Raw genomic sequence first — 17,682 nt, forward strand, 5'->3', positions numbered from 1 at the left:
TAGGTTAAATTTTGTATATATAATTAACCTAAAAATTCAGGCTTTTTAATTCGTCTGCAAATTTTCTCTTTTATACAATTCTTTTCTCTCACTTCTTTGGAATCATACACCAACTCATTTCCACCCCCTTCTTCTTCATCATCATCCTTAATTTCCCAAAACAAAACACCTCCAAGAAATTAGCAGGAGCAAAAAAAAAAAAACTAAAATAAAATAAATTTCAAAAGGAAAAAAAAAAAAAAAGGAAAGGAAAATATGTACGTTACAATGCTCCGACAACCCTTTGTTTTTTTGTACATTGTAAAGCGAGAAATTCCAATTCTATCCTCCTCTTCTCATTACACACACTATTCGGCGAAACTTTGATAATGTCAACTCCAAACAGTCTAACGGTCTGAACCGGGTTCATATCGGACCCGGTTGTAATGGAAGCCTTTCGTGCCTTCCATTCAATGTAAAGCTGTTTATCTTGTCCGGTCGATTTCAAGAAGCTAACAATGTCACCGGCTTTTAGATTCTTTTCTTTCACGAACCGGCTCCATCCTTTGGTCAGCACATAGCTTTGGCTACTATTCCAATACGAGTACCTGAACCGCCAAACTTTACCTCCTCCGTCTTCAAAGTTCAGCAATAGACCTTTAGAGGAAGCGGTCGAACCGGTTTGGAGAGGGAAATTTTTTTCGGCGTGTTGTTTTGGTATAACTAAACGGTTCAATTTCCCCACATCGCTTGGGGTAACGGCTTTTTCGAATAGAAGTTCACGAGCGGCTTCCGGTTCATTACCCGACCCGGATAACAAAAGGTTTCGTTTCCGATCCGAACCGGATAACCCAGCGTTTCGTTTGCTTTGGTGGAGTTCATCTAGGTAAGTGTGCTTACGTAGCATGTCGACGATCTCCGCCTTGGAATGAGAGTTGAGGAAAGCGGATACGACGTCGTCTTCTTCACCGCCGTGTGATAATGGTTTGAAATTGGTAACGGCGTCACGACCACGGAAACGTTGAGCAGCCACGTCATAGGCACGTGCTGCTTCATCCTCTTCGTTGAATGTCCCCAGCCATACTCTTTGATGTTTCTCGTAAATCTGTGCCCCCCATCGGCCGTTCGGCTGTGGGACCACTCCTTTGTAACGAGACGACGGTAATTTCCGTGACTCCGCTTCAACTCCGCCGCCGCTGGAGTCGGAATCCAGAACTACACTGGTGACGCCACTCCCGACGCGGCAGAGACTGGTCTCCGGCGGCGGAGATTTAACCACCGGGGATTGAGATTCAGTGGAAGCGCTTTCGTCAATGCAAATTCCATCCATATTTTTGGAAATTAGAAACGGAGAAAATAAAAAAGGAAAAGGGAGAGTATGGGAATGAACTGGAAAGGCGTGTTAGGGCAGGGTGGATTTATATAGGTGGGTGGACTTTAAATTTTTCTTTTGGTAAGTCTACGTTTTTTTAAAAAAAAATAAAAATAATAAAAAGCTACCCAATTAGAAACGCATATTTAGAAGATGATGGAATAAAAATGAAGGGAAAAAAAGAAAAATGAATAAATTTGGAAAAAATGGGTCAACTCTATGAGGATGAGAGAGAAGTGGGGTCCAGTTGAAACAAGTTGATGGGGTTCACATGACCCTGGACCGTGTTTTCTTTAAGTTCATCCCCCCTGAATTTTGCTGCTCTATTTTTATTTTAATTACTTTTAAATAAATAAAATAAAAAAATAAAAAGAAATTTCTCCATGTGGAATGTATCTTATCTGATACTGCTGCTGCTGCTGCCGCCTGCATCTACTTCATCTTTCATCAATATCCGCTCTATTATTTGCTGTTTGCTTTTGTTAGTACCAATCAGAATCTTACCTCTTTTTAACCCTTTCTTTTTTTCTATTTATTACCCTATCCCCCCACCCCCTCCAAAAAAAAAAAAAAAAAATCATCCCCATCATCCATTGTCCTATTTTTCCTATTCACAATATCCCACCAGTAAATTCTCAGTAATTTCGAATGAAAATTGAATTTTCCTGTTAGGGTATATTATTGTAAAAGGAAAAAAAATAGGGAAATGGGAAGCGTCCAAGTGTCGGTACCAGAAGGTACTATTTAAATAGAGAAATATGAGTTCCCACTAGGATGGGGGAAGTGGGGCTTGAGTTTCACAGGGATTGGATTTGGATAGGCTCTTCCCTTTGCAAATCCCACTAAACTCCAAACTAAACCCCTAATTCCACCGTGGCTTCTTCTCATTCGTTTGTCTTTATTGCCTAGGTTCATTTTAGTATCTAATGCACACACCCACCAGATTCCTCCTCCCTTTTTTTTTTTTTTTTTATAAATAAAATTAAAATTAATTTAAGAAACAAAAACATCACGATTCTATTATTTCCGAACCAACGCTGACATGTCTTCCCCTCGACTCAACTAAACTTATCTTGTTTTTCCATCGCGTCCAATAATTCCCCTTCTTTAATCTTTTCCCACCCCCATCTCCACCGTCCCTTCTTCATCTCAATCAACGGCCCTCCACCGTTTTCGTCCAATAGTTTCACCGGCCCCACTCCAACCCGCAACTCTTTTTTCTTTTTTTTCTTTTTTTAATTTTCCTTTTCCTTTATATATTTTATTTAAATTTGGCGATGCATGTACGGACTTGTCCTGGGTGTTACCATGGGACCCACCTGATTTTTTTTTAAAAAAAAACTTTTAATTTTATTATATTTATTATTAAATCCCGGCGCCCTTGTGAGTGACGGTGGGTCTCACTCAAATTTAAGCTTCCTATTACACTTTTATTTTAGGTACTGATTTGATATTTTTTGTTTCTTCAATACATTATGATTATCGTTTCCTTTTTCCTATCAAACATTATTTCTAAAAACTGTTATGTGATTTAGAAAATGTTTGGTAATTATTTGATTTATTTGTTTCTTGTTTTTTTTATAATTAAAGGTTATGAATCTTATTTTAATCTAATCATTTTTATTTGTGTTGTTTTTTTTCAAAATGTAGATCAAGTTTTAAAAATTAAGGTCTTGTTTGATAATCATTTGATTTTTTAAAATTAAATTGCTTTATATTAATTTTTTATAAGGGCGTGTTTATTTCGTAATGAAATATTTGAATTTTTAGTAAAATTTTAAAAATAAAAACTACTCTTTTTCGTTTTTAAATATTGGTAAAAAGTAGATAATAAGTCAATAAATTTAGATGTAGAATAAGTATTTATAGACTTAATTTTTAATTACTAAAAATCAAACAATCTCAAACAAACACATTTAAATGAAAATTGTGATAACGAACATAATACGAAACAAACAATTTTTTCAAAAATCAAAATCAAATTGTCACCAAACTCCATGAAATTTAATTCGTCGAAAAATGAATTGAGAAAAACAACTCTTAAATTCAAATATCAAACGAATCACAAATAAATCAATTTTCATACGAGTAATTTCCACGCATTGATATCAGAATCTCATAAATACGTGAGACTTATGTAATTAAAAATGTTATAATCAAATATGAAACATGCCAAAAGGTATGAAAACTAATAAAGATTTCGTAAATTCAGTTAAAGACAGATTAAAAAGATTGCAAATTAAGATGGCTTTGATAAAATATCTTAAATCAAACCTAATTTAAGTTAAGAGGTACATATATATATTATAAATAAAATAATAAAACGTGTTTATGGATTGTTTGTCTTAAAATTTTTATTTATTAAAGAAAGAGGAAAAAGTGTAATTGGTTACTTGGAGGTGTACCTAACAATATAAATGAGATATTGAATTAAATCAAATAAGTAACGATGAACGTCACTCGAAGTCTGCACACAATCTTTGGCTTTTGTGATCAATACTTTTTTACTCTTTTTCAGTTTCAAGATAAACATAGGATTATTTAATTACAAAAAATCTTGCCTTTCTTTTTCTTTTTTTTTTTTCCTTTTTTGACGTCACTTTTTTTAATATAATATAATCCCACATTTTCCCATCAAATCCTCTAATCAAAGCTATGTCCACACACTTATGCGTTTAATTAATTAATTGATTGATTGTTTTTATTAGTCAAGGCTGATTAACACTTCTGCATCACTTAAATCTAAATCAACAAGATTCGGTGTAACTTTACTTGCAACTTTTTCCATCTCATGAATAATTGTCTTGATTTGCGCATTTTGTTTGTTTTAATTAATCAACACTTTTTTTTTTCTTTTTTATTTAAAAATAAAGTGGGCAAAATAAAAGAAAAATATAATAAGAGATCAGAGAAAGAAGAAAAAGTTGATAATCTTTTCATTAAAATATGGACGCCACTTTTTCAAATATATAAATAGTTAAAAGTTAATTAACTGTGAATGGTTGTAATATTGTAGTACAAGCTTTCCCCCTCCCATTAAATATGTAAATTAGTAATATTTGCACTCAAAAGTTGACTCTATCTATAAAATTAACCAATTTCTAAAGTATTATGATGTGTGCAAAAATAATTTCATTCCTATCAATCATTACTAATTATATTGTTATGAGAAATATATAACTTATTTCTATTTGCTAATTTTAATGGAAATAAAAAATATATGTTGTAGGTGAATTCAAATCTAATGAAATAGGCCAAAAATCAATATAATATAAGTGAAGATAAACACAAAATAAAAATGACTTAATTTCAAATAAATCCAAGTACTAGCTAATCAATTGTCCTATCATATCTAATCCTAACTTATTAGGATTAAGAAAAATACATCTCATCCTTATCATAAGAGAAAAACGTAAACTCTATTCCATTTTGCGTACAAATACATAGTTATAACTCCACATGAGATAACTTGACCTGACATCTATAACTGAAACTTTTGACTTCTTCCTCATTTTACAATTTTTGATATTCGACTTTAGCTTTAGATTCATTTTTCTTTATTTTGTAGGTCTTTTCTTCCTCTAATTACAAATTTACGATTATTGTCACGTGAAGATCAGATGCATTTTCCTCTGTCCGAAATCTGACATCAATAATAAAGAATATCCATTAAAAAAAAAAAAATCTTTAGCTTTTAAAAACTGTTTTGCATAAAGGTTTGGAATAGAAAAATTTAATCAAATCGGATAGATATAGAGCATGGTTCAAACAGATTAGGAAGTAGAAGCGTGTAGTAATGATGTTTTATGCCGGAAAATTTGAAATTTTGGATTACAAATTAATAATTAATAGGGTAAAAAGTACATACAAATAAGCTACATGTAAAGGAAAAAGGAATTGAAGATGATTATTATTATTATTTTAATAATTTATTTAAACACAATTGCCTAACTTTTGAGTGGGATTTCCCAAGCAGTACACTTTATATTGGAGCCTGGAGGCCTTTAATACATTTGGTTTTTTGAGAGGCCAACTTGTTTTCAACCAATAGCTTTTGAAACCACAGATTTTACCACACTTTTCCGTATACGTGTAAAATCTTGCAAATGATCTAAATAATAAATATATGATTGTTTTGGATAAATTTGGATCTAACGACATACATCAAAATATTAGAAAACACAAAAGAATAAGTTCAAGATAAAAATAGATGTGGACTAAAAAAAAGTCTATGATCTTAATCATTTGATAAATTAAATCAAATATAATCCTAACTTGTTTAAGATTTTTTTTTTAAAGTTTATGTTCTAATTTTGAAAGGGTTAAGATGAATCCTCGGTAAATTTTTGTATAATACATCAATGTAACTCTAGAGTTCTCCATCTCTTTGATCTATTTGTGGTTGAATCACATGAGGGTTGGATTGTTTTTCTTAATTTTGGCATCTATAATAATAGATGGTCAAGAGCTTCCATACTTTTCTTTTCCATAAAAAATATATTTTTATTGATATTTAAACGAATATAAAAAAACATTGAAAAAACGAGGGACGGTACGAAGTTATTTTTATTTATATATTACTTTCTCTAAATAGTTATTTGAGGAAGATGTATACTTCTAAATTATAAACGTAAAATAAGGAGAAAAAAAAAAGTAAAAATGTAAAGATAAATGAAGTCATTTTCACGTCAATCAAATACCATAGATTTAAACCTTATCATATTATCTTGATCTAATTTATAGATTATAATATGATATAGTAAAATGAATTCATATTAACATTATTTTTCCTTCTTTCCTTTTTTTTATTTAATACAATTGAGTTTTACGTCTTCTAAAAATATCGGATTTCTATATTTGAGTTAGCTTGTACCAATTAAAAAAAAATCTTAATACAAAATTTCTCTCTAAAAAAGAAAACATCTTATACAAAAGGTTGAGAGTGTTGCCGGTTTAAGAATAGTAATCTTTGAAATTTAACGAAATTATTTTACTTAATATAACCAAAAATACAAAAGAAAAAAAGTGTAAGACTTTAGCACATTTAGAATCTCTTTAATTCACAGTTTTTGTCATAAAATTTCAAACATACATTTAATTTCTTTGTTTTACATGATTTCACCTTTCAAAATCCACAATATTATTATCTAGAGAAAATTAAAATCATTTAATATGAATTTTTTAATACCGAATAGGTTATCATTAAAATATAATATAATTAATTAATAAATTAATATCAATTAACCACATTACTTTTAGTTTGAATTAGTTATTATTTAAATTTAATAAATTTCAACTAACATATTTACAAAGAATACTTCTTGTTAACTTAACTATTTATTAATTATTTTTAGTAATGAAATTAAATAAATTTATTAATTTTAAATTAACGTTTAATATAAAAGTTCATTGTGTTTTATTTGTAGTGATTACATATTAAATAGTACTAAATGCAATTTATAACTATATTAATGGTTCTCTTATATTTAATTAAGTAATTATTCAATTTTTTATTTTTATATATAAAATCGATAAATCTTAACTAAAAAAATGATAAATCAAATATGCATATTTAACTTTTAAACATCAATTTATAACTATATTAATGGTTCTCTCATATTTATTAAATAATATATGCGATTTAAATGAACGGATAAAATTTTTCGTTTCTAAAAAGTTCGTGAGTACTAAAATTATAATGCATATGAAAATTTGTTGAATTACGTGAGTGGCTATATTAAATCCTCCAATCACTTTCACGAAAATATCCACATCACCCATTTTAAGCTCAATAACAACAAATTATAAAACAAATAAATAAAAACCTCTATTGTGGTATTGGTGGTCACTGCTATAATCCCACGATCCAATAATATTAATAAATTATTAAAAACATTGAAATAAATAAATATCTTGCGATAAATTTTTAATTAAATGCTGCGCCAATTTGGCCCAACTTGTTGTCCTTTCAAAGAATATAATATCTTTTTTTCCTTTTTTTTTTTTTTTTTGCCACTTCATAACTTAATAATTCCTCTAAAAACTTTTCCTAATAATAACAATAATAATAATTCATCTAAACACCATTGATTTTGTACATTGTGAATCATACCAAATTCTACCTTTATCTCAATCAACCTATCATATTCTATTACATTGTTTCCTACAATATTAATAAAAATTTCAAATTATCTTATTAAAAAAATTAAAAATTAGGTGAGAAAATAAAAAATGTTTTGGGTGAAAATGTGAAGGGAGTCAATTAAGTGATCCGACAATCTGAACATCCTGGACTATCTAACCCAAATTGTAAGGATTAAGTTGGATTGGTTTTAATTTTGGGTTGGGTTGGGTTGAATTTTTTTTTTTTTTTCAAGTTGGGTTGGGTTCGGGTTATATTCTTAAATATTTAGTTAACCCAATCCAACTCAACCCAAATTTCTAATATTTTTAAGAATTTATATATATTAGTTATGATTTATAAATATTATAATTCATATATATTTTTATGATGTTGGTATGTATCTTGATTTGAATATTTAACATTTAAGTTTTATGAAATTTTATTTATTAGTATGTAAATTAATAAAAATATATACGACGATCCAACCAAATTCAACCCAATCAACCCGAATTTTGGGTTGGAGACCTATTTAGATCATTTAGATAATCAATTCGACCAATTTAAATTTTTGGATTGGTCCAAAAAATTTCCGACTCAACCGTGTATACTGCTAGAACTAATGATGAGGTGTCATTCAAAGAGATGAGGCTGTGGGTAGCTGCTTTTGTTGACTGAAAAAATCTTAATTATGATTGGCCACTAAAGTGGGACCCACAAAATGGACCCTGTACACCACATAGACCATGCCTCTTTTCTTCTCTTCTCTCCCATTGGTGGAGATTGGAGAGGATAAGATACAAAATTTCCTTTTCTTTTTTCTTATCCTTTTTATACATAAATTCAACACTTAAAAGTCATGAATTAGTGATTTATCCTACGTATATATTTCTTTTCTTTTCTTTTCTTTTCTTTTCTTCTTTTACTTGAACAATTGTAGAGGAACTATCCACTATGATTCAATTGACATGTAATATTTGTTTTTTCTTTTTTAGGAAAATACATTTATCCATTGTTTATTTCCATTTAGTCCCTAAATTTCATAATGTTACACATTTAATTATTAAATTTTTTGTTTGGTTTCGATCTAATCCATATAGGCCTCATAATATTACAATTTTACCTTTGAAATTTGAGTTTTGTTTTAATCTGGTCCTTAGATTTATGAATTTATACTTTTAATCTTAAATTTTTTTTTATCAAATACTCACTTTTAGTTAATAGTGTTAATATCTATTAGTTAATTTAAAATATTTAAAATAATTATAATTAATTAAGTTTTATTACTTTTTATCAGTATTTAAATTTTAAATCCTAATTTTCCTTCATAATTATTTTAGATTAATTAATATACATTAACATCAATGACTCTAAAAGTTTTATTATTCCCCTCCATAATTATTAAGTTTTATTATTTTTATCAGTATTTAAATTTTAAATTATAATTTCCCTTCATAATTATTTTAGTCATCAATATTTCTTTATTTAATACATGATTATACATTAGGAACTTTCTTTACTGCTCTAGATAACATGGAATTAAATTTTTATATCCAACAATTTTCACTCATTTTTCATCAATTTAAGCATAGTTTAACAAATTTGGACATATTTCTTCAACCTATTGGTCAACGAGATTCGAATTTTCTATCCAATATGTTTAAATTGAAACATTTCACTTAAATTTCCTTTCAAATCAATAAACGAAGTTGAAAATAATGCTGTCATCTACAAGCGTGTAGTTTGGAAATGGATCACATAAATGTGAGATATGTTCTAGCGTGTGACCCATTTCATACAATGAAATTACATTTTTGTCCTTGAAATATAGTTGTTGTTCCTATCAAATAATTCTTTTGAAATTTATGCATAGTTGCATTTGATCTAGTCAAAGAATGGGGTCAGATAAATATTGAATGCATGCATGTGATTTGTTTAGGAAGGTATTTTGTTAATATAAACCACAACAATAATGTAAAAGAATGCGAGTACTTGTTTCATATATCATCTAGAAAAAGTTAATAGTGAGATAGTGATCAAATTAAGTGGTCAAGAATCTTTTGATGATCACGTTGTGTCCAACTTTTTTTTTTTATAAATAAACTAGTTTACTCGGAAAATTATATAAACTAGAATGCACGTTATATTTAAGGAAAGTTATTTCAAATGATAAAAGTGTTGAAAATATTTATAAGATATAGCAAAATTTTAAAACTATCAATGATAAATGCACACTGATAGACACTGATAAAAGTCTATTAGTGTCTATCAGCGTTTATCATTGATAGTTCCAAAATTTTGCTATATTTTATAAATATTTTGGTTCAATTTTTTATATTTTAAAACAATCCTATATTTAATAACTATTTAGGCCCTATTTAATAATCATTTTAGGTTTTAAACACATTTTTGTGTTTTTTGAAATTTATATTTATTTATCTACTATTTCTCGTTTAGTTTTTCACATTTTTTAAATACATAAAGAAATTCTAAGCCAAATTTTAAAAAATATATTTTTTTTTCGTTTTCAAAATTTGACTAGATCTTTTAAAACAGGGTTAAAAAGTTGGTAATATGAGAAGAAAACGATAGATAGAAGAAGTATTCGGAAGTTTATTTTTCATAAATAGAAAACAAAAGTTCAAATGGTTATGAAATGTAACTTTAGTTTTTTTTTCCTTTTAATTTAGGTATTTGAATATTACACTTATTTTCTCACCATTTATTTTACAATATTCTTCATTTTTTTTAAAGCAACATTTTGAGTTACTAGTCGAATTTAAAAAACAAAATTAAATTTTTAAGCACCAATTTTTAATTTTTAAAATTTAACATGATTTTTTTAAAATATTATTAAAAAGTAGATAACAAAATAAAGAAAATCACATAGGATAATCTTGTTTAGTAAAGTTAATTTTCAAAATAAAAAATGAAAAATAAATAGTTATTAAACTAGACCTTAATGGTTTTTTTTTTTTTTTTAATTTATTAATAATTATACTGATTGTTTAGTATGTTCACTTTTCTTAAAAATGCATTTGTATTCTTAATTCTTTTTAAACGATTTCTATTTAGATTTCAAATTTTACTTTAGATTCTCAAAACATTAGTTAAAAGTAGAGATAGCAAAAATTATTAATAGGAGTAGGGTACATAAAGCTCAATTTTTAGAATGAAATATAGAAAAAAACTAAAATTTTATTTAAAAATTGTGTTTATTTTCTCCAAATTTCTTAAGTAAATATTTGAAGTTTTAGCCAAACTCTAAAAAAAATAAGATATTAAAATGATTATTTTCAAATATAGAAAAATAAACCAAAATAACAAATGATAACAAAATATCACCGTCTACATGCGATAGACTGTGATAGACCGCAATAGACTACTATCTGTGTGTCTATCATGACACAGATAGATATAGATAAAAGTTTATCGCGGTCCATTGCGATCTATCACAGATAGATTATGATATTTTATTATTATTTGTAAATATTTTCATCAATTTTATCATTTAAAATAATTTTTTTATTAAAAATAATTTTTTTTTTAATTTTTAAAATTTGACTTAGATTTTAAAGACATTTCTAAAATATATAGATTTTAAAAACATTTTTAAAATATAAACAGACAAAAAAAAAAAATCAATAGGTAGAATCACTATTTTAGGTTTAATTTCTAAAAACTATGTAGTTATAGCTGGCCAAAATAGTGATAAATTATTATTATTTTTTAAATAAAAAGTTGTTTTATATAAATGATAGAATGTTTTCTGAATAAATAAGAATGAAAAAAAGAACTCCATATTCCGTGCTTGGTGTTTACCGGTACAAATCATGATTCGAAGTTTGTTTCTTATTTTGACAAGCACGAATAAAAATTATTGATTTGATGTTTTAAAAAACAAGAATAAAAAAAAAGAATTATTGATGTTAAAAAGAATGGTACATTTTCTCGTATAAAAAAGCAATAAAGTCTATTTTAGTGTTAAATTCGTCGAACCTGTTGTGAACTTTAGAGCATAAGGGAATACCAATATCAATAAAATAAATAAATATTAAAATAAAATAAATTTAATATATAAATAAACAAAATAAAATAAATTAGCAAAATATAAAATAAGAAATTTTTCTAAATTCCCCACTTTCTCCAATTTTCATGGAATTTGTCCAATGATTATGTGCCACTATTTATAGGCAATTTGACGAATAAGATGCGGATTTCATGGACACTAATGTGTAATATTGAGACACATAGACAACACTTTAGAAAATGGAGATATAACACATGCCCAATCAATATTAAATATGAACATCTAATAGACATTTATTATCGTCATATTATATAATTCACATTTTTATTCAATACTTTTCTTGATTATCATTTTGTATAAAATAAAGCATAAATTAAAGATTTATTCAAGTTCCATATTTCTTTTGATAATTATTATCCATTCATAATGTTTCTAGTTCATATAGATCCCATTAAACAAAAAAAAAGCCTAAAAGTGGAAATACTGATTAAATTAATTGGCTAAAATGCGTGACGCGATTAGATTAGCTGATCAACGGTTATTATTTATTTCATCGAAAAGAAAAGAAATGTGAACGCACGTTAAATCACATGCAAAAAAACAAATATATATATATATGTGTGTGTGTATTAATATATTTATATATGAGTAGACCAAACAATAACTAAGGTGAAATGGACCCCCATTTCTGGAGTCTTTTATTTACTTATTTATTTAAATACCAAAAAGATAATAATAATAATAATAAACGCCAAGTGGGGGCTATAAAAAGACGAATACGTCATATTTGCCGACATGGAAACTTCAAATTTCTGATTTAATTTGAATTTTTGGTGGGGAGAAAAAGGTCAAATGAAATTTGGCAACAAGTTGGAAGGAAGTGGTTGTTTCTTAGTGTTATTTGCTATGAAAACTGGATAAATGAATCTGTGTGTATATTATATGCTCTGGTTTTCAAACTTTGGATAAGAGATCACAAACCCTAATTCCCCATTCATTTTTAGAATATATACCTTGATGTTTATTTAATAACAAATCATAGCTTATGAACCTAAAATGAGTATTCAATCTAAAGTTTCAAATTCGACCCAATAATAACTTCTATGTTAATTGAAGTAGTAACAACATTTATAATGCATGAGTTATTCCTCACATTGTCGATTGATTTTGATATGAAATTAGATAATTAATCGGATAAATTATAATGGTATGGTTTTTGCTATTAGGTGGGTTTGTCATATTGAGTTGTATGGACTTATTGTGAGTCATGAGTTATGCAACTATATTCACAATCCCTCAATTCAATGCCCCATTTCTCGTCGTTACCAGCACAACTTGAAACTCATTCGATGAATAATTCAATCCAATTCAGATCCCTTTTGTAACAAGTTGGATTTGATAACTCAGTTTCATAGACTTTTAAATAACAACCAATTTGGTTTAGTTGTTTTGGTTCAGCGGTTTCTTCCCTCCTTCAATAAGGTGGGTTTTGACATGAAATAAAATCGAAATGAATAACATTTTTGTTTTATTAAATATGGCCTCATGCAAATATTAGCAGGAAAGTTCATTGATATTGTATAAAAATATGTAACTTTTATTAATTATATTTAATATATAAAATATTGAAATATTGTATTAATTTAAAAAATACTTCAAAGTATCAGAGTCTGTTGTCAATTAATTAAGTGCATGATGACGTATAGATAATTAGTAGAGTAATAAATTATGATTATTTTTCCGCTAAATTTAATTTATTTTCTACTTAATTTCATTTTATATTTAAGTTTTGTTAACCTTTGAAATTGGCAAATAGAACAAGCTTACGTGGTCAACGTCAATATTTTGTAACCAAATAAAATCAAACATTCAATATGAAATTAGTTATGAGATTCTTTTTTGACAAGTGACAATAAATATAAATTTTAATGCTTAAAACCAAATTAATAAAAGAAATAGATATTAAATTATAGTCACTGGAATCCAATGATATGGGATCTTGCGTTCATCTAAAGTTTATTATTGAACACTTGGCATTGCATCTCATTAATTATTGTTTCATTTCTTTTATATGTACGTATAAAAGTTGAACACGCTCATAGTTGATAAAAAAAAAATTATATATGTTTATTTTTCTCTGAATTTCGAACATTTTATGTAATTGTGATATTATTTTAATATATTAGTTTTAATACTCTTTTTCATTAGTTAATTAGGAAATTATATATAAGAAGTGATAACCTATGTTTGAAAAATAGAAAAACTTCACCCTATTTCATGCGAGTTCATAAAACTCAAATGAGTATTCGATCCATATATATATATAAAAGAGATCTGACTCAATAAAAACAAATTTAAAGATACACCATCATATATATTTATCTAATAGTTTGGTACTTGTAAGATACATCTATTGTAGGAGTGTTCAAAAAATTCGATGATTTGGGTTATTAATTTATTTGGGTTGAGTTGGATTCATATAAATGAAAACTTTGTGGATTGAATTGGTTTATAGATTAACCATAAATAGCCCAAGTCGACCCAAACTAACCTTAACTCATTATTAATATTAAAAAGTATGTTTGTTTCATTTCAAATACAATTATATATACATATATTTATTTTGATTTTACTTAATTTCATGATTTTTTAGGTTATTTATTATCCACCAATCATTTAAAATAATTTTATAACACTATGGAAATCATTTTTTCATAATATAATTAATTAAAATCAAGTTACTAATCTTATTTCAATATGTTAAAACAATGAACCAACTTTTTTTTTTTTTTTTTTGTAACATATTAACATGTTAGTTCTTTTGAAAACACAATTTTAGATAATGACCTGAGCAACCCGAACCAATCTAACCCAAAATTTTCAGGATTTAGTTAGACTAAGTTCATTATTTAATAAGAATTGTTTGGATTAAAGAAACTTAATGATTGAATTAGGCCTTAAAAAATGTTTTAATCTAACTTAACTCAATCCGATCCATCAATACCCCTCATCTATAGTATATGTCAGAATATAAAATTAATAATGATGGAAGCATTCAACAAAATTAACGAGGGAGTTTTCAAACAAAATGAACAGTAATAGCACAGGATAAACATGAAAAGAAAATTAATAATAAAAGAATATAAAATTGAAAAGTTGGGTAATGAATAATGGAGAGAAAGAGATTATGGAAATATGATTGGTCAAATAGTTTAATTAATAGTTGCTTTTGCAGCAGACTTCAGCTGGAATTGGTATTAATAATAACAACTTGGACGTATTACCCATCAACGTGAAAAAGTCCAACGTCAAAACCTACTGCCCAATTTCAATTTTGAAACAATTAAACATATAATTATTGTTATCAATTAGTCCAATTTGGTCTGTCTTAGTGTATAATTAATTAATCATATTGGATTCTTCCTTTTATGTTTTGGGCATTTTTGGTTCATACATATATTAATTAATTAAATCTCTACTTTATCCTTGTGGTGTTATAAACACCAACGTGGCCTTTCCTCCAACACTTACCATAATACTAAATTAATTATATATACAATAATTAACCATTTCTCGTTAATTTGTCTACAAAGCCTAATACAGGTCTGAAAAGGGGCTACTGAAATTAAATATTAGAAAATTTAGGTTCCTACTTCCATGACCTCAAAACATTATCATAATCAACATTGATATGAAAGATTTTGGACCATAAAATATAATCGACATGAAACAAAAACAGAAACAATAAGATTAATAAAATAATAGGATTAGTGTCAAATTTAGTACCTTAGGGCTAAAATGGGCTGAGAAAATTAAGATGGTTGGTTTTGAGTTTAGCCCAAGCCAATGTGCTAGACTTGGCCTTGGTTGAGGCCAAGCCTAACAAAAGATCTAACGGATCATTCTAGGACCAAAATAGGCCTAGAAAAAGGACCGAGTTCAGTAAAATGGCCAATGGGACATGTCTTCGCCTGAAGAGATAAAGGGTTATCATAATATAGCTCTGAAACTCTACAAAAATAGCATAGGTCATGTAGCTCCTAAATACATCATTATAACTCTAAGAAAAGTGAGTTCATTCTCTAAAGCATATCGAAGCATGTGTGGTAAACACTATATTGACGATTTTTTTTAAGTTCGAATTTGGTCTTGATAATAATTAATGTAATTTTTTTGGTTTATTATTATTATTATTATTTTAAATAGACATTAGATGAAGAAATTGTGGAAGGAAGTGTTGGGGAAAGAGAGACGTAAAGTGGGAATTAATTGTCGGAATTTGAAGGAAATAGAAAAAGTCAAAGTCAAACGCACATTGCCAAAGTAATTATTTAAGTTGTTGATTTGTTGATTTTCATTCACCGCTAGACTCGGTCATCGTTTTTGAATTTTAGTCGTAGTAGTTTCTTTTTTAGTTAAAGAAAAAACTTTTAAATACTTCTTTATAATTGTTATTTTAAAAAAAATCAGTCACAATATTAAATTTAAGAGAGAAGAAAATTACTCAATTAATCATGGATGAATGGAAAATTTTGAATCAATTATAAATTGTCATGTCAACTAACATTAAAATTTAGGACTAATTAAAAATTGACATTTGTTTCGAACTGAAATTGAAGATAAGAATTGGTCGATCATGATGATGCCATGTGTTTATGTCTTGACCGTTAGATCAAATTAATTTTGTTGATCCAATTAATTATTAAGATTTGGACTAAAGTTTAATTGAGCCCAAAAATAGTTTTAATTTGGCCCATATGTCGATTAAGGCCCAAATCTAATTAGTTGAGCCCAAGGGACAAGTCCATGGACCAACCAAGCCCAAGTTCTTAAAGCCCACCTGAGAATTCTACAAATAAAAGAGTTCTTTATTGTTTGAAGGGTGAGCAATTTTGCACTCGAGAGAGCTTAGATAGAATTCTCCCAACAACAAGATCCCCTAACTCTTGAAGCTAAGCACTCCTTGAAGACATAAGTCTCATGAAAATACAAGTATTCTTCTAAGACTTCAACTTCGAGATCATCACACACTCCACTTCCTCAAATCAAGCATATGCATTTGACTGAGAGAGAATCAAGAGATCAAGTATTGGAGATCGAATCATATCACATCAAATCTAAATAAACACAAGTTCAACTCCACGAAACACATTTCTCCAATAACCTTGTGTGAATAAATATAAACATTTGGAAATGAAATTTAATTCGAAGTTAGGGATTGATGCACTATTTTTCTTTTCCAGTTGTCAATACTAATTTGAATAAGATGTATCACATTTTTAGACAAAATTTTCTTTCACTAAGGTCACGTTTACCTCACTGAAAACGTAATAGATCAATGGAAATTTAAAAAGTGGGTCCCATTTGATTACTTTTGGTGTTGTTTACTTGTGTTATGTATTTGTACTGACACATGAGCTCTGTATCCAAATTTGTAATGAAATAATGCAATTTAATTTATGAATAAAGAGTACTCAATTTGACTGCGCTTAAGAATTACATCCTACCGTTACTATTACGTTATAGTTACTGTTACGATTACAACTATTGTTACTGTTACAGCTGAAACATTATCAATTTTGATATCCTTATTGTTATCGTTACCATTACTGTTATCGCTTGACCCTCAAAGGTGGAGGTAATGGTAACAGTAAATTTGTGAACATTAGTTGATCTAGTGCATTAAGCAAATATCATTTTTACGGGAGTATTAAATTTATGTGAAAATTCGTTAGGTTCAAAAGACCTCTAACTATTTCGTAATTACAATTAACATGTGGAATTTGTGAGAATTAGACAAAGGTAGAAATTGAACACACTTATTCAAAGTTTAGAGATTGAATAGATTGTTCTCTTTCTTCTTTTAGTTAAAAAGATTTAGGAAGACGGGAATTCAAACTTAAAACATTTTGGTCCATAATATATACTTATGCAGTTGAATGCTTAAGTTTATCATAAACAATACTGGGGCATATAAATTAATATATAGATATTTGTTTTTCCTTTTTCCTTTTCTCACGAGCTTAACCAAGGTAGATACTCTTGTAGACCGTTTGAGCTCTTCTCATAAGGCCCAACCTACTGGCAACCCCAGGAATAGAGCTACGTATTCATAAATGAAGGGCAAAATTTCACTTTATAACTTTGGTTTATTTAACCTTCCAATTTTAAAAATTTAAA

The 17,682-nt window shown here is 27.6% G+C and overlaps 1 protein-coding gene across 1 annotated transcript; it reads right to left on the reverse strand.

Annotated features, from left to right (window-relative positions):
• LOC120082058 (AP2/ERF and B3 domain-containing transcription repressor RAV2-like) lies at nt 1-2,065 on the reverse strand. Its single transcript, XM_039037278.2, has one exon. The coding sequence runs from the start codon at nt 1,307-1,309 to the stop codon at nt 263-265; it is 1,047 nt and encodes a 348-aa protein (XP_038893206.1). The 5' UTR covers nt 1,310-2,065; the 3' UTR covers nt 1-262.
• Nucleotides 2,066-17,682: the final 15,617 nt, after the last annotated feature.

This window comes from Benincasa hispida, chromosome 7 (genome assembly GCF_027475165.1).
Source record: "Benincasa hispida cultivar pf3 chromosome 7, pf3_genome.v1.1, whole genome shotgun sequence".
Classification (NCBI taxonomy): Eukaryota; Viridiplantae; Streptophyta; class Magnoliopsida; order Cucurbitales; family Cucurbitaceae; genus Benincasa; species Benincasa hispida.

Bases quoted from the DNA above. Each gene is read 5' to 3' on its own strand.
- LOC120082058 (XM_039037278.2), bottom strand. From the start codon at position 1,309: ATGGATGGAATTTGCATTGACGAAAGCGCTTCCACTGAATCTCAATCC.